Source organism: Benincasa hispida, chromosome 8 (genome assembly GCF_027475165.1).
Source record: "Benincasa hispida cultivar pf3 chromosome 8, pf3_genome.v1.1, whole genome shotgun sequence".
Taxonomy (NCBI): domain Eukaryota; kingdom Viridiplantae; phylum Streptophyta; class Magnoliopsida; order Cucurbitales; family Cucurbitaceae; genus Benincasa; species Benincasa hispida.
In genome coordinates this window covers 7,930,578-7,957,260 of record NC_143485.1, presented here as the reverse complement: position 1 = coordinate 7,957,260, position 26,683 = coordinate 7,930,578, and the positions used below count along the sequence as shown (strand labels likewise).

Sequence of the window (26,683 nt, the reverse complement as noted above, 5' to 3'; positions counted from 1 at the left end):
TTTAGTAATTCTAGCTACTTTGATGAAGATTTTAATGCAATTTGGGATGGATAACAAATCAACATTATCAACATAGAGCCTGACGATCCAATTAAACCAATTTTTCAAGAAATCACGAAAGATTTGGGAGTTGGATGATTAAAAAAATGATTCAAAATGTGAAAGAAATTATTATGTTCAACGTCAAAGAACACTCACGAATCATCTCAACACCAATATAAAGGTTGAAACATTTTCAAGAAAACAAAAATATTCAAATAAGAATATCTATTAGAGGAGGTCTTTTGGAAAGGAATGGATTAAATTTAGGGTCTTTTGGGGAAAATTCAAGAAGGCTTGAAATCACTTGAAGTTGTGAATTTGCACAAGAAAACTCAAACGGATCATGGTTGAAGCTCATGGGTGAAATTCAAGCAAGCCAAATTGAAGGGGAAGACCAATCACACGAAGAAGAAGAAAAGACATGCAATGAAAGAGGAGAAGAAGAAGAAGAGACAAATGAAATGGATTCAAGCAAAAACAATGATGAATGTGACACCACCGAAGACAAAGGTGAATCAAACCTATTATTAAACAAAGTTACAGGAGTCAAGGAGGCGACAAAACCTTTTGTGTTATTGCGTGTAATGAGGAGGATGAAAACATGTTCGTAGGGAAAAGCTGTGCGACTATTTTCAACCCATTACTTCTACGACTCGGACCAAAGATTTTAAGGTTCCCACGTGAATTCACCAACGTTACAGAGGAGGAAGAAAAGAAAGAAGAATCATATGTTGCTGCTTGCAAAGACGAAGTGGAGAAGGAAGAAATAAGAACCCTCGATTTCAACAGTGCGATGAGTCTTTTTGCCCAAACCCCACACAAACTGATCTTTAACCAATTCCCTTCATTTTGGCCCCACGATCCGCACAACCTGACCCAACTTTGGCTATCTTCATTTTTCCCCCGTTAATCCAACCGGGCCCAAATAGAAACCAACCAAGCCCTAACTTTTTACCGAATTAACTCAACTCATTTTAAACATTGTTCGATTGTATATTTTTTTCTTCAGGTCATACTATTATATGTGTTCAATCGGCTTGGAGGATGGATTTCTTTTATGTTTTTCATTGTATTTTGATGTCAAGGATGCTTATTTTTATTTTATTGTAGTCTTCGGTTTTATTTTAGAACTCGAGGACGAGTTTTTTTGGGAGGGATAGAATGGTGTAGTAGGATTAGAGTGACTTAAGGTATCTTGGTCAAATCCTTGATTTATTAGGATTAGAATTAGTTTCCTTGATTGATTAGGATTAGAATTAGTTTTCTTGGTTTATAAGGATTAGGAGGAGTTTCTTTCATTAATTAGGATTAGGATCAGTTTTCTTTCCAATTCTCTATAATAGAGTAATTGTCTTCTTCTATTCATAATGTTTAATTGATAATAAAGTCTTTGATTTTATTCTCGAAGATTTCTTTCCTTTTATCCTTTAGGCTACTTCAATTCAAAGATTGAATTTTTTCTGATTCATTACCTTAGGCTTCTCCGTAGCGGACATCCCAGAAACATACTTTTTTGGCAGCCTACATTATATAAAGTTTAGAAAAATCTTGATAGATGGAAGCATTTTAACTTATCTCAGGGAGGCCGTTTAACCCTTTTTATTTGGTCTTTTCATGTATTTCTTTATATAACATGTAATTATTTCTTATGTCTTTGAAAGTCAGTTTGGATTCTGGATTTGGATCGCTCGATCATTTCATTTTGGGAGGCAAGGAGAGGTAAAATAAATCATTTGTTCGGTGGAGTTTAGTTTCTAATGCTCAAAGTGACGAAGGTTTAGGAATTGGTGCTTTTGAAGCACTGAAATCTGGCCCTTATAAATGGGATTGGAGATTTATCAATGAGCCTCATTCTTTTTGAAGAGGGTGGATTCCTTTGCTCGTTTCAAATTGGGAAATGGAAATAGGGTTTTCTTTGGCATGACCTATAGCTTAGTAATTCCCCTTTGAAGTTATGTTTACCTTGGTTATTTGCAATTTCATTATCTTCTAATGGTTCGGTATAAGATCTTTGGGATGTCTCTCTCCTCATGGTTTATTATTAATTTCTGAAGATTGTAACGGATGAGGAAATTATTGATTTTCAGTCTCTTTTGGGTTTGCTTTCTATAGTGTAAAGGTAAGTTCAGATTAAGATACAAGAATTTTGTCTCTAGGTTATGTGTATATGGCCCTCTCTCTTCTCCCCGATCGTCCTTCTCCTCTTCATCTTTCTACTCCACACCCGTCCCCTCTGTCCTCCTACTTTTCGTCTTTCCTCCCTCCTTCTGTTGCAGCTTGCTATCTCTGCTCTCTCCCGCAATGGAGCTAAAAAGCTGCTGTATCCTCGATCATTTCTTCTGTATGTGGCAAGTGGAGAACGACTTTTGGGAGGAAGACATGAAAAGAGGTCAGAAGACTTTCTTATCAACGACTTCAGCTCATTGGCTTCACGCCAGTTTTTGTAGACTTTTGAGTGGTCCAACCTTTGAATTCTTCTTACTAAAGGAAAGAGTAGATCAGAGTTTTATTCGCCTAGCTAAATTTCGTAGGAAAGATCTTTGGTTTGTAGAATGTGCGATTTGGGCTACATCAGAAGGAAGGAAGAATATCCATATACCTTATGAGGATGGCAATTCTGGTTGGCAAGACTTTAATGAAATGGTTAGTTCTTGTATCAATAGTCCTTTAGTTCCCTCTGTTTGATCGAAAAGTCTATTGCCAAAGAAGCCTTCATCAAAATTGGTTCACCACAGCACAGCTAGGCCTACGACCAATACTCAAAGGATTCATGTAAGAAGCTTCTCAGATGTGATGATAGGGAAAAAGATTTCTATTCTTCCACGTCTAGAGTCTTCAAACGAGTTCTTTAAAAATCAGCCACATCCCTCTGTTTCAGCCAAGGCAAAACAGAGCAAGAACCTTTTCTGGGTACAGAAGGACTCTGAAGTTGTCAAAGAAGATTTCAACAACTTATGGATCGTTTCGAGGCTATTTGCATTCAATGATTGGAAGGAAATAGCAAAAGAATTCAGAGTGGCCTTCAATTCTAGCGTTTTAATTTGCCCCCTGTTTGCAGATAAAGCATTAATCAAGGTTGGACAACGAGTGTTGGAAGATCTGATTGAAGTTCAAGATAAGTGGCAGTTAATTGGTTCTTTTCATTTATTATTCGAAAAATGGAACTCGAAAAGGCATGGTAGGCCTTTAGTTATGGAAGATTTTGGGGGTTGGTTATCAATTAAAATCCTCCTTTAGATTTTTGGTGTAGGAACACTTTTGAAGCAATTGGAGCATATTTTGGTGGCCTGGAATCCATAGCCACAGAAACTCTCAATCTCACAAATTCCTTGGAAGCTAAAATCAAAGTTAAAAGAAATCTTTGTGGTTTCTGGCCGGTGACCATTTGAAGTTAAGAACGAAACTTTTGGTAACATTTATTTGAATTTTGGAGATATTGAGTGTATAGATATGCCTACAATTACTTATGGAAGCTTATCTATTAAGAATATTTCAAATCCAATAGACTTAATCCATTTGAATCAAGTTTTGAAGGATGAAGGTGTTGAAACAATTGTTGTGGAATCAGAATGGTCCTTTCTTACATCCTCCCAGTCAATTCCAGACTACTTGCGGAACCCAAAAGCCTCTCTAAAGAAGATTAACCGGTTGTCAGTGCAGAAAGCGAAGCACCCCTCGTTTAGCAATCCTCCTTTATTAATAGATGGTGAGGAAAGAGACAACTCCTGTTGATTTGGGTGCTAATAAAGGCTCTTTTAGTTTTAACGACAAAGAGGATTGTGAAGAGTCACATTTAAATCAAGGAGGGAAGTCCTTAATTGATCTCAGGGAGCATCCTAACTTGGCAGTCCAACCGACACACAAAGAGTCCCAATGAGTCAGGGATACTTGAAGAGTCGCAGAGGCTTTTGCGGGTTAGCATAAAAAAAGCAGTCTTCAGACATCTGCTTTAATATAGCCAATGAGAATCTAAACTCAAGCGGTCTTCCAAGTAAGTCCCCTGTCTCCTCTGCTTCTCGACAGAACCACTCTAGACTTCGGAAACCTTTTCCTTAACATTTTGCCAAAAAACGAACTTCCTTCATCAACAGATGGACAGCTACAAAAGATAGAGAATCAGTGGAAAGAAGAGATCTTAGTCTCTTAGAAGTTTTCGACTCCTCAGATGGCCAGTTTGATGAGAATTTGAGCTTTATCAAACCAAGAGCAGCAGAAACCAGCCCGGACTTGCTGGAGGCTTGTTGCACAAAATTTCAAATCCCTTTTTCTTCCTCAAATTCGGGTAACCCCTCTCCTTCCTCCAAGCAGTTCAAGCACTCAAACTTCACCATCCCTAACTCAAATAATAATTTCGTGAAAAGTTCACCTTGTTCCTCCTCTCTTATACCAAGAAAATGTGATTCAGATTTAGACTCTCCTTTCAGTGTGAGCAGTGAAGATTTGGAAGATTTGGAGCTTGTTTCAGCCCAAGCGGACAGTGCCCAAGAAGACTTCAATGGTTTGGATCTATACAGACTCCGTTTTCTAATGAAGCTAAGGTGAATAACTTGGAGCAACACCTTTCATGCTTTTCCCCATTACACTCATCTGAGATTCCAGATCATTTAACATCCATTGTTAAGGATTGTGGAATTGTGTTGGCTTGAAGCTTCCCCCTTCTCGTTGTCTGCAGTCCTCTATTGTCTAAAGTGCAATGAAGCTAATTTCCTGGAATACAAGGGGACTCAAAGATCCAAACAAAAGAATAGCTCTCAAAAGGCTCCTCAAGAATCAGAATCCGGATTTGGTCTTAATCCAAGAATCTAAAAAAGAGGAGTTCGATGCTGCCTTCATTAAATCTCTTTGGAGTTCAAAGGAAATTGGTTGGGAATCAGTGGAATCCTTTGGTAAATCTGGTGGTTTATTAATTATGTGGGACAAAAGGAAAATAGAGGTAACTGAATCACTCAAAGGGGGATACTTCTTGTCAGTCAAATGTTCTACTGTGTGCAAAAAAATTTGTTGGATCACAAACGTATATGGACCAAATGATTACAAGGAAAGGAGGTTTGTATGGCCTGAATTACTCGCCCTTTCTCTTTTTTTTTTTTTGAAAGGGAAACAAACTTTTTATTAATTCATAAAAAGAATTACTCGCCCTTTCACTTACTGTTCAGAGGCTTGGTGCTTAGGAGGGGATTTTAATATAACAAGATGGGCTCATGAAAGGTCCCCCATTGGAAGAAATACTAAAGGGATGAGGCACTTTAACAAGTTCATTGAATCAGCCAAGCTACTGGAAATTCCCTTTATCAAATGGAAGATTTACTTGGTCCAGGGGAGGAAGTTCTTCTTCTAAATCTTTGTTAGACAGATTCTTCATCAATAAAGAGTGGGATGAGCTCTTTATTAATACAAGAGCAACTCGCCAGGTACGCCTATTTTCAGATCATTATCCGTTGCTGTTGAATGCAGGTACACAATCACTTAAGGCCCTTCTCCTTTTAGATTCTGCAATAGTTGGCTTTCAAACAAGGAATGCATCAGATCCATCGAGAATTCTTGGAAAAACAACAAAATAAATGGGTGGCCAGGCTTCGTCATTAATGCAAATTTGAGATTGGTTAAAGCTGCATTAAAGAGTTGGTTTGCTGATTTCCAGAAATCTCTAATTCGAAAGGAAGAGGCTTTGTTAAAAGAAGTAGTTGAGAAAGAGGCTTTGATTGAAACTTTGGGTTGGGATTCAAAAGTGGCCGGTTACATTTCTTCATTAAAAGCTGATTTAATGACCATTTACAGCCTGGCAGAAATGGATTTCATTCAGAAATGCAAGCTGAATTGGATGAAGTTGGGAGATCAAAACTCTAGCTTTTTCCATCGATTCTTGGCAGCAAGGAAAAGGAAAAAATCTAATCAATGAGTTACTAAATGATCAGGGGGTGCCCACCAAGTCATTCCCTGAAGTGGAATACCTTATTCTGAGCTTCTACGATACCTTATGCACAAGAACTCTTGGAAACAGATATTTGCCTATCGTTTTAAATTGGCCCCGTGTCACCCAGTTGCAGAATACTGCACTAATTGCTCATTTTACAGAAGCTAAAATTTTTGTGGCTATAAAATCACTGGTGAAAAATAAAGCACCTGGGCCTGATGGTTTTACAGTGGAGTTCCTTTCAAGATTTTGGCACTTGGTCAAAGAAAATTTTATAGAGTTATTCGAAGACTTTCGTAAAAGTGGAAGATTGAATGCCTGTGTCAGAGAAAATTTCATTTGCTTAATACAAAAGAAAGAGGATGCAGTATTCGTAAAGGATCTCAGACCAATCAACCTCACTACCTTAACCTATAAGGTAGTTGCAATAGTCCTTGCCGAAAGATTGAAGAAAGTCATGCATTCCATTATCGGCCCTTCCTAGAATGCTTTCATCGAAGGGAGACAAATATTAGATTCAGTTTTAATAGCTAATGAAGTGGTGGAAGATTACCGAGTAAAAAAGAAAAGGTGTGGATTCTTAAACTTGATATGGAAAAAGCTTTTGACCTGGTGGATTGGATCTTTTTAGAGAGTTTTGCAAAGAAAACTTCACTTGGCTTGTCTGTCGCCTTCTATTTGTCCTTTATGCAAAAAGGTAGGGGAGGACTTGCATCATCTCTTTTTCAATTGCCTATACTCAGAAAGCTGTTGGTGCTCCAACTTTAACTTCGTTGGGATGTTCGGAGACAATTTTAGAAGTAATGTACTTCATCTTTTATTGGGTCCCTCTCTTAAGAAGAGACCAAGGTTAATTTGGATCAATATGGTTAAGGCTATTCTTGCAGATTTATGGTTTGAAAGAAATCAAAAAATTTTCCATGATAAAGAAACATGTTGGAGGGCTCGTTTTGACTCAGCGCGAAGAAATGCTTAAGCTTGGTGTTCCTTAAGTAGTTCTTTCGAAGACTTCTCTACACAAGATATATGTTTGAATTGGCAGGCTTTCATCTCCCCAGCTCTCTAGGTGTTTTGTTTAGGTTTTAGCTTCGGATTTTCTTTGTATCGCTTTTCTCTTATATCTTTGGCCTTGGTACTCTTGTATGGACATGATGAGGTCGCTAAGGGGGTGTCAACCTTGTTGAGATGCCCCGTTGCGCTTCCTGATCCCTTCGTTTTGTTTTGTTATATTCTGTTTTCATGCTCTTTGTATAATTCTCTTGTACCTTGAGCATTAGTCTCATTTTATTTTCCTAATAAAGAGGCTTGTTTCCTTTTCAAAAAAAATTTGGTCTCTAGGTTCTGATATTTTCTCAGTAAAATCCTTATTTAGACACCGGGCTTCTTCTTCCTCTTTGAATAGGGAGATTTTTGCTGCTTTATAGGAGTCCAAAAGCTAAAAACGAATTAACATTCTCTCGTGGATTATGCTAAATTGTAAACTAAATACTTCTGATTTTCTACAAAGGAAGCTTCCATCGAACTACCTCATGCCTTCAGTTTGTTCCCTTTGCTGGTTGGATGTGGATGTTCTCAATCCCTTCTTTATTCAGTGCCTTTATTCTCTGGCCTGTTGGTTCATGTTATTCTCTATTTTTAATATTCAGTGGCTTTTCTCCAACGATTGTGAAGATAACATTCTCCAACTTCTTTATTGTCCTTTTTTTTTTTTTTTTTTTTTTTTTTTTTTGGCTCCAAAGGCCAATTCTTTATGTACAGAAGGCTATCTTATCATAAATATGGTTCGATTTGGATCAACTTGTCTAAAGGCCTCATAGTTGTGATCTCTTTTGAAGTCTTTTGATGGGTTTTCTTTATAGGATATATGTGAATTTATCTTTTATAACATTTTTTTTTTTTTTTGTCTTTTGATTCACTCTGTTTGTGCAGTTTGCATCTTTTAGTGTGAGCCTCCTATTGTTGCTTCGATGAAAAGTTTTAATTCTTGAATATATATTAACTATCAATATTTGGTCTTTTTCTTTTCTTCTTTGTAATAGACCTCTTCTCTGCATAGAGTTGCACGTATTAGTATAGATCAATATGTTATTTTTTATCCTCTCTTTATTAAGATTTTTCCATTTACGCTAATATTTTTTGACTTGGCAGGATATCAAAGATGATTACCATAATATTCTCTCCGTACTTGACGTGAATGACCAAGTTCAAAGTGAAGATACTCTGAAGACCAACGGTGCTGATAACATCAGCAGACTTAAGGAGAGATTGTCTTATCATACTGCGTATACTAGCACTTCTAAATTTGTTGAATATTGGGTTCCTGCACGGATATCAAATGTGCAACTTGAGCTTTATTGTGCCACCCTACTTTCTAACTCTGGATTGCTTTGCTCATCATTCAAATGTGATCTGCTCGACAACATCCATGACATGCTCATTTCAACTAGGAAGGTTGATTCTTGAACTCTGGCACCATTTCTCAATTGGCAACTAAATATAGTAGAGTTGGTAGTTATCCTCTAAAGCTAGTTGAATTGCATGGAAGTTGGCCTAGACTCTCATAGATACAAAAATGAAAAATAAAAATTTCAAACTAAATTTGAATGAAGAACCCAAACAATTGCACATGACACTCTAGAAGATGAAGGGTGTTAAATCACCAATCAACCTAAAAGCCTAAGTTGATGGGTTAACCTTAATATTATATCAATACTTAACACTCTCCTCACCCATGGCTTGGAAATTTGTCAATGGGCCATTAAGTGAACTTCTATATTAATTGGGAAAGAAATGAATTAATAGGCGGTCGAGGACCTCTTGCTTTGATACCATGTTAAGTCACCAAAATAGTCGAAGTGATTTAAGATGCACTGATACCATGTTAAATCACTAATCAACCCAAATGTTTAATCGTAAGGGTTATGCTAAATTTAACATTATATCAGCACTTAAACAAATAGTACAACCACAAATTTCTGGGTTTAGAAGCGTCATGCTTGTGACATTATTTTTATTTCATGTTCTGTATTTTGATCTTGTTTTCTGTGTTTTTTCTTCAATTTTATTTGAAGTGATAGTTATAGCATATGAAACTGATGCACCAAAAGCACCAAAGAGATTTCGTTTATTTTTTATTTTTTTTAATAAGAGAAAAACAATGCATTATAAAAAAAAAATGTATAGAAGGGGAGCCATGATATCCCCACCGTACCAAAGATATTATAGAAAGGACTTTCAACTGGCGAAATTACAAAAATCTGTTGAGATAGTGGATTGTGTTGTCTCTGTTCAAACTTGAGAGGAGCTTTAACTAGCTGGTGGATTTTGATATCTTCGTTCCCCCTTGGTTTGGACTCTTCCTCAACCCAACAAGTGGTTTTATTGGTATCAAAATGAAAGAGCAAGAAAATGACTACCATGTTGCAAGATTCAGGTGCAAATTAGAAGGCCTTCCTCTTACTTGTCTTCAATTTACCCTTCCCATTGTTCCCATCATTTTCGGGAGTTGGAGGTAGACAAGTTTAGGTCTAAGGCTAGGAAACATAGAGGCTTTGTTTTAGGCATAGTGTTTGTGTCGGATATGTTTAGAAGTGGTGATAGTCTGGTTGGTTGATACCTTGGATGATTTGCTTATTGCCCATCATAGTGTTCTTTGCTTTTTGTAGATTCAGGTAATAAAAAAACAAAAGCGGTTGTTTGATAGAAATTACAAAAGTTCTAAATTTAGGGAGAACAACCTAGTTGTTAAAGTATTGATATAACTAAATTTATGGTAAATTGTAAGTTTAAGCTTTTGGGTTGAGTAGTGATTTAGTCACTAGCTTGCCAAAGCGAGCATAACTCAATTGATATACGGATGTGTTAGTGGTCAAGAAGTTTGTGGTTCTAATCCCCTACCCATATATACTAAAATGTTGAAGTTTAAATTTGATGATACTTACCAAGATAGTGACTAGATTGTTATGAATTTGAAAATTAAGGGACTAAATTGTTACTTCTATTGAAAGTTTAGGGACAAAAAGTATTTTTAAATCGACTGAGTGGACTATGAAAAAATACATACTTTTTGTTGTTTAGCCTAGAATTGGTTTATTCCCATTGATATTTCTGATGAGAAAGGGAGAAATGGCTCTAACGTTTTGTACTTTACAGTGTTGTAATCATCCCTATATTGTGGACTCTTCAATTGGACATGTGATCACGAAGGGGCATCCAGAAGTGGAGTATTTGGATATCGGAATAAAAGCAAGTGGCAAGTTACAACTTCTTGATGCAATGCTAAAGGAGATGAAAAAAAAGGGCTCGAGGGTCCTAATTCTTTTCCAGGTACATCCTATGGTCGAATTGGTAATTTTTGTTTTTGAGTTTGATAGATTTTGAAATAGGTGCTTATTACTCTCTGGAGGGATGAAAAAGTGTTGTTAAGACTAATTTTTAAAAAAGCATGTGATCTTGGCATTGCACTTACTAAAAGCACATGAGCTTAGAAGGCAACTGATTTAATTACTGCTATTGAAACAATCAAAATGAACAATTTTTGTTAGTTAAATGATGACACGAATACTGAAGTTTAGAAATAGATTGCTTAAACCACTGCAAAATGGTATATGGAAAGAGGTAGAACTTGGTTTGTGGCCACATATTCCACGAAGAAAGTCTTAGATTTGAGCCAAATACAAAAGAAAGAGCTGTTAACTTTGCAACTTTCAGCTTCCATTACGACAAAAACAAAACTAATGATTGAAAAAAGGTTGCAAAAGCAACTGGAGCTACTGTCGAAGAACAGAGAGAGAGAAGACACCTAATTACCACCAACAAATACACAATATCCTAGAGCTTTTATCTTCCTTAGATCCTTCTCAGTATCTAAGAAGCATTCAAGCATTCAATATTAGTATGATCATAATCCTGGTATAATAAACCATATTTCGGGAACCTTTAAATAATATAGAATCTGTTTTAGTACAGGCCAATGGTCAACTGTAAGAGAAGGTATACACTGACTCATAATACTCATGGAGTAAACTATGTTTGATCGAGTCATAAAAAGATAATTGAGCTTTCCCACTAACTGCGTATATCTTTTGGGATGTTTCAACAATTCTCTCTCTTTTGTGAGTTAGAAGTATTTCAATATTTCCAAATCTTTTGTATGAAATTGACTATGGAAAAGGGTCTTGATTGATTGGAGATTGAATTTGTCCATCACCCATAATAAAAATATTATCGTCAATTTCCATAAGGTCAGACACACGTTAAGAACATGTTAATATTATATAAATAATTAAATATATATGTGTGTGTGATTTACTTTCACATATTAGCTTTAGCTTTTGGTTCAATCGGTTATTTAAGTTTTATATATATGTATGTATGTATTTGTTTGTGAGTGAATATTTTGACATATATTATTAATATTGATGTAAAGTTTTACCTTAAACATCAAAAGAACATCCATAGAATCGATTAAAAACATGAGAGGGAAGAGATGGAAAACTGAGAAGAAATGAGCCTAAAAATTTGAGAGGCTGTAAAACAGCAAAACACAGTTGTTGCTTGTTAGTGCCCGTGGTTGATGCGTGCAAAACAGCAAGGAAGTCTTGTTGCTGAAGTTGGATGGATTTATTTATTTATTTTTACTTTAAATTTTCCATTTATTTATTTTTACTTTAAATTTTTATTTTTCATATCTTTACATGTCCCCTGCATGTTGCAAATTAGTGTGGGTGTCCGACATTGACACTCGGGCATTTTACAGATGTCCATGCTTTATAGTTGATACATCACGTCATAGAATTTTTTTGTATGTAAGAAATTATTATATATTTCAGCGTCTAAAGTCATGTGCTTAAATTGATATTTTGTTTCAAAATTTCCACCTCTCCCTCCCACTGTGCTCTTATCTGTGGATTTGTGAAGCAGTAAAGTGCATTTTATATTTTTATGAGGGAATTTTTTTGTGGCAATTGCAGTCAATTAGTGGCTCTGGAAGGGACACCATTGGTGATATTTTGGATGACTTTTTGCGCCAGAGGTTTGGGCATGATTCTTATGAACGCATTGACGGGGGTCTTATTTATTCCAAGAAGCAAGCTGCTCTAAACAAATTTAATAACATAGAGAGTGGAAGATTTTTGTTTCTGCTAGAAGTTCGAGCATGCCTCCCTAGTATTAAACTTTCATCAGTTGATAGTATTGTCATTTATGATAGTGACTGGACCCCAATGAATGATTTAAGAGCCCTTCAGAGAATAACGCTAGATTCTCATTTGGAGCAGATAAAAATTTTCCGTTTATATACACCTTGTACTGTTGAAGAGAAGGTTCTTATGCTGTCCTTGGAAAATAAAACTTTGGATGGCAATTTACAGAACATCAGCTGGAGCTATGCTAATATGCTGCTTATGTGGGGAGCATCTGATTTATTCGCCGACTTAGAGAAGTTTCATGTCAAAGATAGAACTGAAGATGCTTTGTCAGATGCAACACTTTTGGAAGAGGTGGTAAATGATTTAATATTACTTATTTCACAAGATGCCAGAAGCACAGACAAGTATGATTCCCATGTCATATTAGAAGTTCAACAGATTGAAGGAGTCTATTCTGCACACTCACCACTTCTTGGTCAATTAAAAATGGCATCAACGGAAGAAATGCAACCCCTCATATTTTGGACTAAGCTGCTATATGGAAAGCACCCAAAATGGAAATATTCTTTGGATAGATCTCTAAGGAACCGGAAAAGGGTTCAACAGTCCGATGATTCCTTACATAAATCTCAAAATGAGATTGAGGAATCTGTGAGGAAACGTAAAAAGGTATCAAATAGCAATGTAAAAGTTGCTCAAGAGGAAAATTTTACAAACAAGGAAAAGGAAGGTACAAGTATTTGAAATCTTATTCCTAGACGTTGTTGTAGCTTTACTGTGTTGCTTCTCTTTACTCTTGGCAGCATTCTTAAACTTCTTAGTTCTTTCTGTTTGCAGGTACTTCTAAAGATCCAAAACGTACATCTCAAAATCCAACTAGTTTAGCTGCATGTGAGGATGATTCATCCATTGAGAATCATCTATCCACCTCATCTTTGATAGCGAATGACATCCTGAAAATTCTTGAATATAAATCGGTTGGATTTGATGAAATAAGAAAGCTGACTGATCTACGAAAAAGTCTCCATTGTCTTTTGATGCCTGGAATATCACAATTATGCAAGATTTTGAAACTTCCAGTATGAATCTCATTGCCTTCTTTATCTGTCTAAACCTATTTATGCATTTTTGTGGTTGCTGGCCACTTAAAGATAGTGTTTCTCTTTTCCTTCGACATAGCAACATCAGTAAATATTGTATTTTACATGTTAGATAGTCAGTTTTATTGATATTGCTGTTAATTAATTAGTTTACTGTACAATTATGTTAGTTAATGAAAAGAGACTCATAGTATCCTTTGTCAATTCGCCAAAGTGAGCTTGACTCGTGGTATTGGCACGTGCTCCGATCTAAGAGGTCGGATCCCCCACCCATTCAGTAGTTGTACTCAAAATATCCTTTGTCAATTCATGCAAGGGAAAGCCTTCTCAATTCGTACAGATAACTTGCAGTGTTTCTTTACCATCGAGAAGCTGTCAATCTAGTCACCAGAATCTATCATACCAATGCTGATGATCTTTCTTTTCCAAAATTTTGAAATAATAACTTTAACAGCCTAGACCCATATCTCAAGTGTGAAAGTGAATAGCAATATGCAACCACTATGTTAATAAGGGCAATGTCAAGCTTAGAGGGATGGGTTCAAGCTGTGATAACTACACAACTTGTCTCAGCGGCTAAAATGTATTGGTGATATATCACAACTGCCCATAATATTGGGGAATGGGAGAAGATCCCTTCCCTTGTGCCATATATATTGCCAATGTGTAAAATGTCAGTGAGATTGAAGATATTGTGTGAAGTTGTGGCTTGAACATTGACTACCAAAATATTGTTGATATTTTTATGCTATTCTGGTTATTTATTGCTAACATTGGCAATGTTGTCTTATCAAAAATGACATTGGGAATGTTGTCTTATCAAAAATGACATTGGGAATGTATTGTAAGTCCCTCCTTACTTTCTTATTGATCACCGACTTATATCCCTACCAAAACTGACCTCTTCAAAAAGTTTGATATGTTCATTTGTTTCTGACATATCTAAAAGCATTCTACGTGCAGAGAATGTGAGTTCCTTTTGTATTATATATGTTGACATCAGTTATCATTAGTGGCATATGGGTTCCTTTTGGTATTTTATCTGTTGACATCTATTAATTCTATGTTAGCTCTGCTGGAACGACCATTGACACATCTTTTTGCTTTGTAGGAGCATGTGGAAGGTCAGGTTGAAAAGTTTTTCGAGTATATAATGGATAATCATCACATCTTAACAGAACCAGCAACAACTACATTACTCCAGGCTTTCCAGCTATCTCTGGTATTTTTCTTCCTCCCATTTACTCGGTCATCTCATTGTTATTTCATTTGGACAATGTAAGACCAAAATATGAGAGAAAACCCCACATTCATTAATGAGAAAACCCAGGAAAGAGATTTCAGAGATGAGGAAAGGACATTTCTTGGCGTTTATGTATAGATTGTGGGCGTGGAGGGTAGAACAAACAGTGTTACGGTGATCAAGATGCTCATCATGGTCCTGGCTATAAATTAGTATATTATATGAGGTTTTTGGAGAATTAATATTTCTTATTATTCAAAAATCCGACCTAATGGGTAAATATAAAATACAAGGAAAGAACATCTATGGTAACAAATTATACAAGGAAATAAGATACTAAAAAAATAAAAGAGTAATAAAAACAATTATTCTATGCAAATCTAAGTAAATTGCAATAAATTTATTCAAGAATGATTGACGAAACTTGTTCATTAAATCTTGAATGCCTCCAAGTTGGTCAAATAAATCTAAAAGCTTAGGAATGGGAAAGCGATATTTAGTTGTCAGTTTGTTGTTCTACTATCAATGCACATTCGCCAAAACTCATCATTTTTTGATAAGTGTTGGAATGGCACAATGATTTAAACTTGGTTAAATATGTCCTTTGTCAAGTAAGAATTCTCTTCTTGTAATATTTTGTATTCATAGGGCTCATCTGACAGCTGGGTAAATTTGGTAAAACAGCACCTGGAAGGCTGGAACTAAACCAATCTGGTGTTGTATGTCACGCAGTGGTGTTAATGAAGTAAGCTTGTGTAGAAGATGTTCATATTGAGTCAAAATCTTGTGGCTGTTGTCTTTATATCATCGAGATGTTCAACTCTTTTTTTGTCTTGTACTGTTGAGGATCCCACATAAAAAAACCAAGGGACTTCACTCTCTTTATAAGATAGATGGGCCTCATTGCCAATTAGTTTTGAGATGGAACCTATGATATCTAGTATGGTATCAAAGCAGAAAACTAAACACTAACCCTAGTCATTAGACATCATTAGCTATCTAAGCCACCGTCGCCGTCACCGTCCTACAACGCTGTCGCTGGCATTTTGCCATAGAAGTTGTTGCTGCTGTCCATGTCTTCATCCTAGACCTTATCGTTCTTGATCCCTGTTGTAGTGATGGCATTGATTAAAAAGAATATGCTCGTAATTAATCGATAAGAAATTTTCTTTTAAAGCTTGAGTATTCTTGGCCAAGTATTGATCGACCTTTTCCCAAATGTTCATCTATTGATTTGCAAACCAAGCAGTTGCTCTCTCTTTAGTTTCAGTGGCACTAGCTTCACTTTCTTCTCTTCCTGGGTTTTCATATAACGAAGAAGCTTTCGACCTTCTTGATCCAATCAAGAAAATTTTCAACATCCAAATTTCCATTGAAACAAGGAAGAGTGGTTTTCATCTTATAATGGTTGTTTCTCAATTTTGTCGATGATGCTGAATATGTCCTCCTTGGCACCTGCAAATTTTATTTCCGAATTTGAGGAGCTTGAGGATATAAAAATTCTTCTTCTTCACTGGAAGAATCTCATTCTTGTGGAGATTTTCGATCTCTATTTGTTTTCTATGGATGGATTTGGTGAACAATTTGGTGAATGTCTTCTTGATTCTCTACTTGTTCTGTTTTGGCTGGCTTTCTATCCTTTTTTTTTTTTTTTTTTGGGTAAAAGAAACGATTCATTGATATGTAATGAGGGAAAACCCAAGCAAAAGAAATTACAAAAGAGATTGCCAATCACTGACTAAAAAGGATAAACTGAAATGAGTGAAAGGGTGTTTCGCTTTACATGCCCCAAAAAGCGAGTACTAGAAAAAAAAGTATCATTAAATAGTCTTATGTTCCTTTCACCCCATAAGCACCAAAAGAACGCACGAACAAAGGCCAACCAAATCGTCTTCTTGGTACCACCAAAAGGATGACCCACAAACAATGAAACCAAAACATCAGAGATGGTATTAGGAGAAGTAAATGACCAACCAAATGTGATGTGGTAGGATTAGAGCAAAATGATGATATTATGGTAAAATCCTTAATTGATTAGGATTAGGATTAGTTTCCATGATTGCTTAGAATTAGGATTAGTTTCCTTGTTTTATTAGGATTAGGATTAGTTTCTTTAATTATTTAGGTTTAGGATTAGGATTAGTTTCTAATTCTTTATAAATAGAGAGATTGTCTGCTTGTACTGGTAACTTTTGATTCATAATAAAGATTTCTTTGGATTCTTGGAGAGAATCTCCTTTTATCTTTTAGGCTACATTAATTTGGTATCAGAGCAGTCGTCTGGGTTAATGTTGACTGCCGACGGTGGAAGACCAGAAAACTCTTGGCGACGCTGATCACAAGAGGAAGCTTTGTGAGTTGTGCTCGTTGTTGAACAATCCACATCTATATAGGGAGAACCTTTTAAATTCTAGAAAAGAAAGAAGATACCAATTTTTTTTTTTTTCAAGATTTTGTAAGAATGGATTATTACCGATCAAGGAAGACTCCGAAGAAAAATATAGCAGTTGGTATAGGTAATAAAGTCAAATTTACTCTCAAAAGCAATGTTGGAATTCCAACTCGAGTGATTCAAAAGAAAAATTCTAACAAAAATTTCGCTTGTGCTCGATTTTCTCAAAGCACCTATCACATTATCCATATTGGAAATTTGATTAACAATGATTCTAGCGATTCTGATGAAGCTTCTAATGTAGTTTGGAACGGAATAACCAGACGACATAATTAACAAAGAGTCCAACGATCCAATCAAAGCGGTTTCTCAAGAAATCGACATAAGAATTGAGAGTCAGATGATTCAGAATGTGAAAGAAATTATTATGACCAACATCAAAGAAAATCCGTAAATCATCCCAACACCAATACGGAAGTCGAAATATTTTCAAGAAAATCGAAATATTCAAATAAGAACATCTATCAGGATGACCTTCGGAAGAGAATTGATGAAATTTGGGGTTTTTTAGGGAAAATTCAAGTAAGGTTGGAAATCAATCAAAGCTGTGAATTTAGACAAGAAAAATCCGACGAATCACGGTTGAAGCTCACAGGTGAAGTTCAAGCTAGTCAACAAGTCAAATTTACTCCCAAAAGAAGTTAGGGCTAAGCCACAAGCATTAATTTTAGAGGAGTTACCAAATACTGACTTAAAGAAAAAGGAGAATCTGGAAGTGGTGAGATCAACCGGTGTATTTGCAATCTCAACTGGTGTGAATTTATCATTGGAAGTCGAAACACCACACTCACTGAGGAAAGATAAGTCATTTTTGAAGCCCAATGAGGATCCAAGTTTTAATGACGTGGCAAATATAAAATTAGACCCATTGCAGCCAAAATCGATTGACATACCCAATCGACACTTGGCCCCACTCTAGACAGTCCAAGCCTCTCGAACAGCAAGACTTCATCCACTGTTACATCAGAACCATTGGCACCTCTTTCTATTGCCGTTTCAATACCTAACACAAGTAGCTCCTCGTCTTCTCAAGTGATTTCTTCTTCAGAAATCTCCTCCTCAATCAAGGCAGTGTCTAGAGCGACCCGTTCAGAGACTAAATGCCACTCAAAAGTAAGGCATTCCTCGTACCTTTTCAAATCATTTCCTAAGCACCTCATCAGAAGAAAGCACTGCCTTATAATCCTATTTTAGTGGAAAATTTTCCAGAGCCAAGCTATTATCAAAGCAAAATCTGGATCTCCTGGAAGCAAGTTATGTTCAAACTCAAGGTCACATCTAAGTTAATAGGTCAGATTCCCAATCCTCTCACCCTCCACAATTTAATCACTCTGTTTTTTCCTTGCCTAACTCGAAGGTAAAATTTTTGAGAGGTACACCAAGCCACTCTCCGGCCTTTTCTTCAAAAAGAAAGGGCAAAACATTCCTTGAATCTCCTTTTAGCGTAAGCAGTGAAGAAGCTGGTTGTTTTGATAAAAATGAAAGGTTAGAGGAAGTGAGATAGGAGGCACCACTGGAAATAGACCTCATTGTGCTGTTTCAGACTCGAGGAAGAAAAGTTAACTGACAAAAATGCTTCTGACAATCCCTCACTAGTTCAATCGTTCAAAATTCCAGCTCATTTGAAATCCATAGTCACCGATTGCAGACTTGTCTTGGATTGAAAGCCGCCAGTGGTGGCAGAATTCTACAAATTGGCCATACAATAATGAAGATCGTGTCATGGAATACGAGAGGATTAAAAAGTTCAAATAAGTGACCGACTCTCAAAAGATTCTTGAAACAGTATAATCCTATTTTAGTGTTAATTCAAGAGTTGAAGAAAGAAAACTTCGATGTAAGCTTCATCAAATCCCTTTGGAGCTCCAAAGATATAGTGAAGTGTTGAGCGCTTTAGTAAATAAACTCATTCAATCCGAATTAGTAGAAGGCTTCTTGGTGGGAAAAGAAAGGATTCAAGTTTCCATTCTTCCGTTCGCGAATAATATTTTATTATTTTACAAGTATGACAGCACTATGCTTGCCAAACTCAAGCTAATAGTTGAGTTTTTTTAATGGTGTTCGGGTCAAAAAGTGAATTGGGTTAAATCGGTCTTATATGGTATTAATGTGGATGAGAACGAGTTGCTTAACACTGCTGCAAATCTGAATTGTAAGGCTGAACATTTCCCCTTAATTTACCTGGGCTTGCCATTGGACGGGTATCCAAAGCAATCCTCCTTTTGGCAATTGGTGATAGATAAAGTTCATGCAAAACTGGAAAAATGGAAAAGATTTAACCTTTCAAGAGGAGAAAGCAACTCGGTCCTATCTAATCTCCCCACTCATTACATGTCAATCTTTCTTATGCCTAAAGGTGTTCTTTCAACCATGGAAAGGTTAGTAAGAAACTTCTTTTGGAAGGGCCATAATGGTTGTAAGTTAAACCGTTTGGTAAAATGGGATTCAGTGCAAAGATCTATGGTTGATGGAGGTCTCGACTTGGGTGGCTTCAAGTAAAAAAAACTTAGCCCTTCTAGCTAAATGGGGGTGGAGATACATTGAAGAAGAGGATTCTTTTTGGTGCAAAATGGTTAGAAGCATTCATGGAAAAGACTCTTTCAATTGGCACACGGCGGGTAAAGATGGTAAGAGTTTGAGAAGCCCTTGGGTAAGCATTTCAAGATCTTGGCTGAAAGTGGATGCTTTGGCTAAATCCAAGTTAGGAAATGGCAGTCGGATTGCGGTTTGGCTAGATCTGTGAGAAGGGGAGGTTCCTTTCTATATCATGTTTCCAAGACTTTTTAGAATTACCATTTTTCCAAAAGGTTCTGTAGCCGATTATTGGGACGGTCTCTCGGCCTCTTGGTCAATTACTTTTTGCCGTTTATTAAAAGAAGAAGTGCTCGACTTTCAGGAGTTGCTTGGCAAAATAGCAGCAAGGAGATGTGGTCTTTAGTAGACAATGGCTGCTTTTCGGTTAATTCTCTTAAAACTCATCTTTCTTCATCCTCCCCTATGGACAAATTGCTATTTTCGGCCCTTTGGAAGACAAATAGCCCACGAAGGGTAAACATTCTTATCTGGATTATGCTATTCGGTCAGTTGAATGTAGCTTCAGTTTTGCAGCACAAATGCCTTCAAGATAGCTTTCCACTTCCAGCTACTGAGGAAATGTACAGCAACTTTTAGTTGGGACGAGCCTCAATAAATCCATCCATTTACTTTGGTTTAATGCGGTTAAAGCATTATTGGTAGAATTATGGTTTGAGAGAAATCAGAGGGTATTCAATGACAAATCACTTGATTGTCTGAATCGTTTTGAATCTGCTCGTTGTATTGCTTCATCTTGGTGCATCCTCTCCAAACATTTTGTTCTCTTGTTTTTATCACTTGTACGGTCTAGCTAAGCAGTTTGTGTTGTATTGGCTGTGTTCCAGCTGCACTCTAGTCCTTTTTGTGTATATATTTTGGATATGATGAGGGTGCTATGGGGTGTCAACCTAGTTGAGATGTCTGGGTGCGCCTATTGATCCTTAGCCTTATTGCTCATTGTATAATACTCTTACCTTGAGCTTGTCTCACTATTCTATTAATGAAGAGACTTGTTTCCTTCCAAAAAAAAAAAAAAAAAAGATAAAACGCCCCTATTAGCATTTTCAACACAAATAACTACCCAAAAGATCTCAAGATTTCTCAAGAATAAAACATTCTGTCCCAAGATTACAAAAGACCAAGAAACAGCGACAAGAAATTTGCATCAGAGTTAGTATATCATCAAAGTAACTTAAAATAAATATATTGAAGAATGATTGAAAAACCTTGATCAGTGAACTGGTGCCATTGGAGAGACCAAATGGCATCACTAGCCATTAAAAAAAAATCTTTGTTTATTCAATACTTTTTTTAAACATTTGACAGGTTATATATAATAATAATCATTATTTTTTTAGTATAGATTGGGGCGAGGAGATTTGAACCATGGACCTCTTGGTCCTCAATCTACACTAATGCTAGTTGAGCTAAGCTCTTGTTGTCTTCGTTTATCAATTATTGTTTATTCTATACTATAATTTAATATATTAATATAGGCATCATGAAAATCCTAAGCAAAGAATAGTAAAAGGACAAAAAGCTGATAAGCTAACAAGTTAAATTTACCACAACCTATAAGCTTAAACTTTTGAGTTGTTTCGTGATTTAACACGAAATCAGAGCAAGAGGTGTTGTGTTCAAACCCTTGTAATATCATTTCTTCCTCAATATTTATTTCTACTTGTTAGATCTTCTACAAATTTTCAAACCCACAAGTGGGGATGTTAAAGTGTTTATTCAATAAAATTTACTACAACCCATCAACTTAAACTTTTGAGTCAATTGATGATTTAAATCATATATACTATAACACCTTTTACTAGCTGCTTAATGCCACATGCACAGCCATCTATTTAGACTTTGGATGTGAATTGCCTCTGCGTCCTCATGCATTCTTTGTTAGCAAACTAAATTATTAATTATGCTTTTTTGTCCATGCTTTCATCAGTATCTTTCGAAATATTTCTAACTTGGTAGATATCTGTTGTAGTGCTGGAGTGCAGCTTCCATGCTCGACTACAAAATTGACCATAAAGAATCGTTGGCACTTGCAAAGAAGCATCTTAATTTTGATTGCCATAAACAGGAGGTATACTTGCTTTATTCAAGATTGAGATGTCTCAAGAAAATATTCTCCAAACATTTGGAGTGTTTCAGGGTCAATGAATCCCCATACAATGTGTTGTCTGACAATGAGTTCCAGAAAGCTGTTGTAAAAAGTATTAATAGAATACAGAAAACTTGCCGCAAGAAATTCAAAAAACTTAAGCAGAAGCAACAAGAAGAAAGAGATGAATTTGATAGAACTTGTGATGAAGAGAAATCACAGCTAGACAGACAGTTTCGGATGGAGTCGGTTGTTATTCGTTCTTGTTTGCATAATAGTCTTTTAATGAGAAAGAATAAGCTTCAGGTATTAGAAAGTAGATATGCAAAAAAGCTGGAAGAGCACAAATGTCAGATGGAGATACGGTGTAAGAAACTTGAGGAAGAGCAAATTGAGGAAAGAAATAAGATGATTATGACAGAGGCTCATTGGGTTGATACATTGACATCTTGGCTCCAGGTTGAATTATTAAACATGCAAATTTTAAATAAAACTAAGCAGAACCAGAACAGTTTGCCAACAACTGAGCATTTCCATGATCTCCAAAATGATACAACCATTTGTGATCATCTGTCAGAAGAGAGTCATAGTAAGATTCTTCATAATTTCTCTGGAACTGGGAAAGGAATATCTGAAATTCCAGGATCTGCTTCTTCTGAAGCTATCATCTGCAGTAATACTATTCAAAAAGGTTCTCTTCAAACTAGACAAAATGGTGAGACTGCAGCTTTGGATACCATGGATTCTCAAGGACCATCTGCCACTGAGTTTGTGGATGACTACAGGATAAATATCAAAAATGGAATTGAAGGTTATTTGACCTCTGAAGACCCTTGCTCTGCAGGAAAAGTGGCTGAGGGAGTCATATTGGGCAATCCAAACAAAAAGATAACTACAGAAGGGCCTAATAGTAGATGTTCTGTCCGTGTTGACATGGTCTCTTTACTTCTGCCTACATCAGGGGAACAGATCTCCCATGCTGATAAAGAGCTCCCTCATAAGCTGACTGAAGCCGGTGGTCTTATTGAAGGTTTGCCTAGAGTTCCCCCCATACCTTTGCTACCCTCTACAGAGGGAGGGGGAAATGTGGCCACAAAGAATACTGGGAGTGAAGTTTCAAATGGAACATGTAGAATTGGCAATTCCGATCCATTTGTGGATGCTAATAGCAATCCAGAAACATCTCCCCGTGAGTTGAATTTGCCAATCAATGGGGTTGAAAGGTTATCTGAGACTGATTTAGTAGATATTAGGGAGAATATCTCTGCTAGTCAATCTCCATCTCAAGAATTAATTCCAAATAAATCAATGGGAAACACGTCTGAAATAAAAATTTCATCGAGAATGAATATAAGTTCTTTTTGTGAATCATTAGAGGTTGGGTCCAGCAACCGTCAGAGTGATGGCGAGAATCTTAGTGAATCGATCAATCCTTGTGTAGTAGAAAATACAATTGGTAATGCCGACCCTAATGTCCATTCTCATGAGCTGTCTGTCACCCTATCTCCTCTGGAGCTTGCTGTTACACCTACCACCCAAGGCAATGGTTCTTTATTGTTTAATCAGGTAAATTTATGAGTTAAAATATATTTAATTGTACTAACATCTGATATTTTTCAATTTCATATTTAATATATCGATATAGTCAGATAAATCTCTTTGTCGGAATGCATTTATTTTTCTGTTTTTAGAATCAATATGAATTCACTTTCAACTTCCTATATTTTTATTTTTGGATCTGTACTCTGTACAGGCAGGGCATGACGAAATGAATCAACAATCTTCAGCTACTGGGTCCATGGATGACATTATGCAAGTTGCTGAATTGGCGATTGCTAATGGGGACCTTGAAGCTCCAATATCATATGTTGCAGATCAATCTAATCAGGAAGAATGCGAGGAGATGAACCTACAATTTTCATGCACTGGGTCCATGGAGAACGTCATGCAAGCTACTGAAATGGTGAATACTAACGAAGACCCTGAGGCTTCAATTGCATATGTTTCTGATCAGTCTAATCAGGAGGAACATGACGAAATAAATCTACAATCTTCATCTATTGGGTCCATGGATGGCATTAGGCAAACTACTGCAATGGTGAATACTAATGGGGACACTGAAACTCCAGTTCCATATGTTCCCAATCACTCTAATCAGGAAGCACAAATGATGGAACCTCAAACACCAATGGTGCCACGAGCAATAAATTCATCTGTAGGCTTCTTTCAGGCTGATTTATCTTCAGCCGGTGGAAGGGAAGATCACATGGATAGGGAAGACCATTCCTCTGATCGGCTTGCTCAGGCAGCAAGCCAACCAATTGAAAACCCTATTCAGCTCATTGATGAAGTTTTGTTACAACCTGTGACATGTACTGCACCACATTCTACCCTCAATGTTGCCTTTAGTGATATAAGAACGTCCTTTCTGGACACAAGAACCCTATCAGCTAATTTTGATATTAGCACTGGTCTGATGCAACCAACGCAGCCTTCAATGTCACAAATGTCTCCTTCGTTGTACATTGATCCACTTGAAAAGGAATTGGAAAAATTGCGCAAGGAAATGGAACAGAACATAGATGTACATGCAAAAAGGGTTAGTTTCTCTCAGTCTTCTCCCATACCCTTTATGTGACCATTGCTGGTTTTTTTCCTCCTTTTCTTTGTTTGTAGAAGTGCCCGTTGTATTGATGAGTAATATTGGTTTCACACTCAGCATAGAGAGTTCTCTTTCGTGCAGAAGCTGCAGCTGAAATCTGAACGTGAGAAGGAAATTGAGGAGATTAATAAGAAGTACGACACCAAGGTCCAGGAGTCTGAGACTGAGTTTGATCTTAGGAAGAAGGACCTTGATGTGAATTACAACAAGGTTTTGATGAATAAGGTCTTGGCTGAGGCTTTCAGATGGAAATATGTTGATACTAGATCATGTGGTAAGTTGTTGATACTGGTTTGGATCTGTACGATGAACGTCACTTATATTTCTTATCTATTAGTTGAATCTTGTTAACTTGTTTGATTACTATTATTTTTATTAGTTTTAGGTTAAACAACAAGTTACCTCCTGAAATTTCAAATTTGTAAATAGGCCTATGATCTCTGAAAAGTATCTAAAGTCCCTAAACACTCAACTTTATGTCTCGGCATATTCAACATTTTTAAAAATTTACAAACTGATTAGATATAAACTTAAATTATGTAATAGGACATTAAACTTGTAAGTTTGTGTCAGGTAGGTTCGTGAATTTTGAAAAATGTTGAGTAGTTCAAGGATCTATTAGGGGCTAGGATCTTTTTAAAGTTCAAGAACCAATTTGGCACAAACCTGAATATCAAGGACTAAACTTGTAATATAACTTTAGTTTCATTAATCCAGCTTCTACTAATAAAGAAGGTTAAATCATGCTACCTTTAGTATATTTTGTGCTGCAAGACCAAAGGATGACAATATCAATATTCATGGATATGGATAATGGGATTTATAGAAATATTGTCAATTACCCACAAAACTGCTAAATGTTAGAAAGAAAGTTGATGATTATCAGAATGTTAATAAAATCTGTGTTGTGGATCCCACATTGGAAAAGTGGAGTTCTTAAACTCTTAAGATACATATGTTTATCTAATATGGTATTTTAGAGCTCATGAAGCCCAAGTGGGCATTCGGTCAAGAAAAAAAAAAGATTCGAGATTTGATCCTCGAATGGTAAACTTGAAGGGGCATCATCTTGAAGGATATGTTGAGGATCCCACATCGGAAAAGTGGAGGGATCTCACAATCTTTATAAGATACATGGGTATTGTGAATTGGTTGTGAGATGAAACTCCATGTATGTGATATAAACCATTATTTACATTATTTGACGAATATATTATACAATCTAATCTATGATTTCTCCAATTCCTTGGGACAAAATTAAGAAAGGGAGTTATTTATGAATTATTGTTATTTTATTGAACAGAAAAAAAGTTTTTTTCCTTGAATTGCTTTCTTTCTTTCTTTCTTTTTTTCAATTGATGATTGATGAACTTTTTTTGTTAAAAAAATTATTTAAATTTTGGAAATATATTTTATAATCTACGACATTTCAGAGTTTACTTTGTCCTGCTTATTTAAAACTGTAGAATAATATTGCTATATGTACTATGTTATTTTTATTAATAATGAATAAAGGTCACACAAACATGTTGAGTTTTGTAATTGAATTAACTTGAAGATGCTTTAGAATTGAAGAGTCTAAAATATTACTCGAGTAAAAATTGCAAAGCTTTTCAATTTTCTGTCAACTTGTACATAAATATGAACAATGAATAAAATTTTAAATGTTATTCTTGGCATATAGCTAATGGGAGACTAGTATTGTGGACATGAGGAAGGGGAACAAAGCTTTATCATCCCACAAGCTATTTCCAGCAAATATGACTCTAAAAGTGGCAGTCGGTTTGCTAGCCTTCTTTTTCTAGCTCCCACAGCACATAATTTCATATTTCGGAGCTAGAAGCTTTCATTCTAAGAAATGTCGTATACGTTCAAGATACCATTTTACTAATCAACCTAGATTTGTTAGCATTCTTTTAGTATTTTTCTCTTGTGGGGATTCTCTCTACCCCCTATTTCTAGGTTCTCTTTTCATTCCTTTTTCTTAATTAGAAAAGAAAAAGAAGTCCTTCGTTGGTTCAGATCCATGGTTAAGACTTGAAAGTTCTTCTAAATGAGCATCTTGGCGAGGAAGGTTGGAGCTCTTATTTGAACTTGGGTTGTTTTTACAGGAAATTCTTAGCATTGTAATCTTTTAAATCATTTTCTTGACACTTTTTTCTCTTCCATTGCAACAATGGAAGAACTTCATCTCTCGACAATTAGAAATTAAGCTCCTTTTGGTTAAATTATCGGTCAGTTCTCTCTCCCAAGGCCTGTTTCTTGCTTTACTAGCTCTTTGTATGCTGCTGCCTACTGCAGAAGGCGCCAGGTAGTGTAAAGCGTTTTCGTGTGCTTTCTATTTTGGTGGTGCCGTGAACACACATAAAAAGGTACGCCACCAAGGAATTGTACTTTTCCCTCTGCCTTCGGTTGTGCTGTTTGTGCAACTGTTCTGAAG

At 36.2% G+C, this 26,683-nt stretch overlaps 1 protein-coding gene across 7 annotated transcripts in view; it reads left to right on the top strand.

Annotated features, from left to right (window-relative positions):
- The window catches only part of MOM (ATP-dependent helicase family protein), a 56,482-nt gene that overhangs the window by 28,044 nt on the left and 1,755 nt on the right, over positions 1-26,683 (top strand). For all 7 annotated transcript variants that reach the window (XM_090316480.1, XM_090316479.1, XM_090316482.1 and 4 more), the window contains 8 exons: positions 8,105-8,407; positions 10,109-10,282; positions 11,929-12,835; positions 12,943-13,184; positions 14,317-14,427; positions 21,465-23,147; positions 23,335-24,180; positions 24,325-24,517. In XM_090316480.1, coding sequence (XP_090172606.1) covers positions 8,105-8,407; positions 10,109-10,282; positions 11,929-12,835; positions 12,943-13,184; positions 14,317-14,427; positions 21,465-23,147; positions 23,335-24,180; positions 24,325-24,517 — 4,459 coding nt within the window. The remainder of the gene's footprint in view (positions 1-8,104; positions 8,408-10,108; positions 10,283-11,928; positions 12,836-12,942; positions 13,185-14,316; positions 14,428-21,464; positions 23,148-23,334; positions 24,181-24,324; positions 24,518-26,683) is intronic.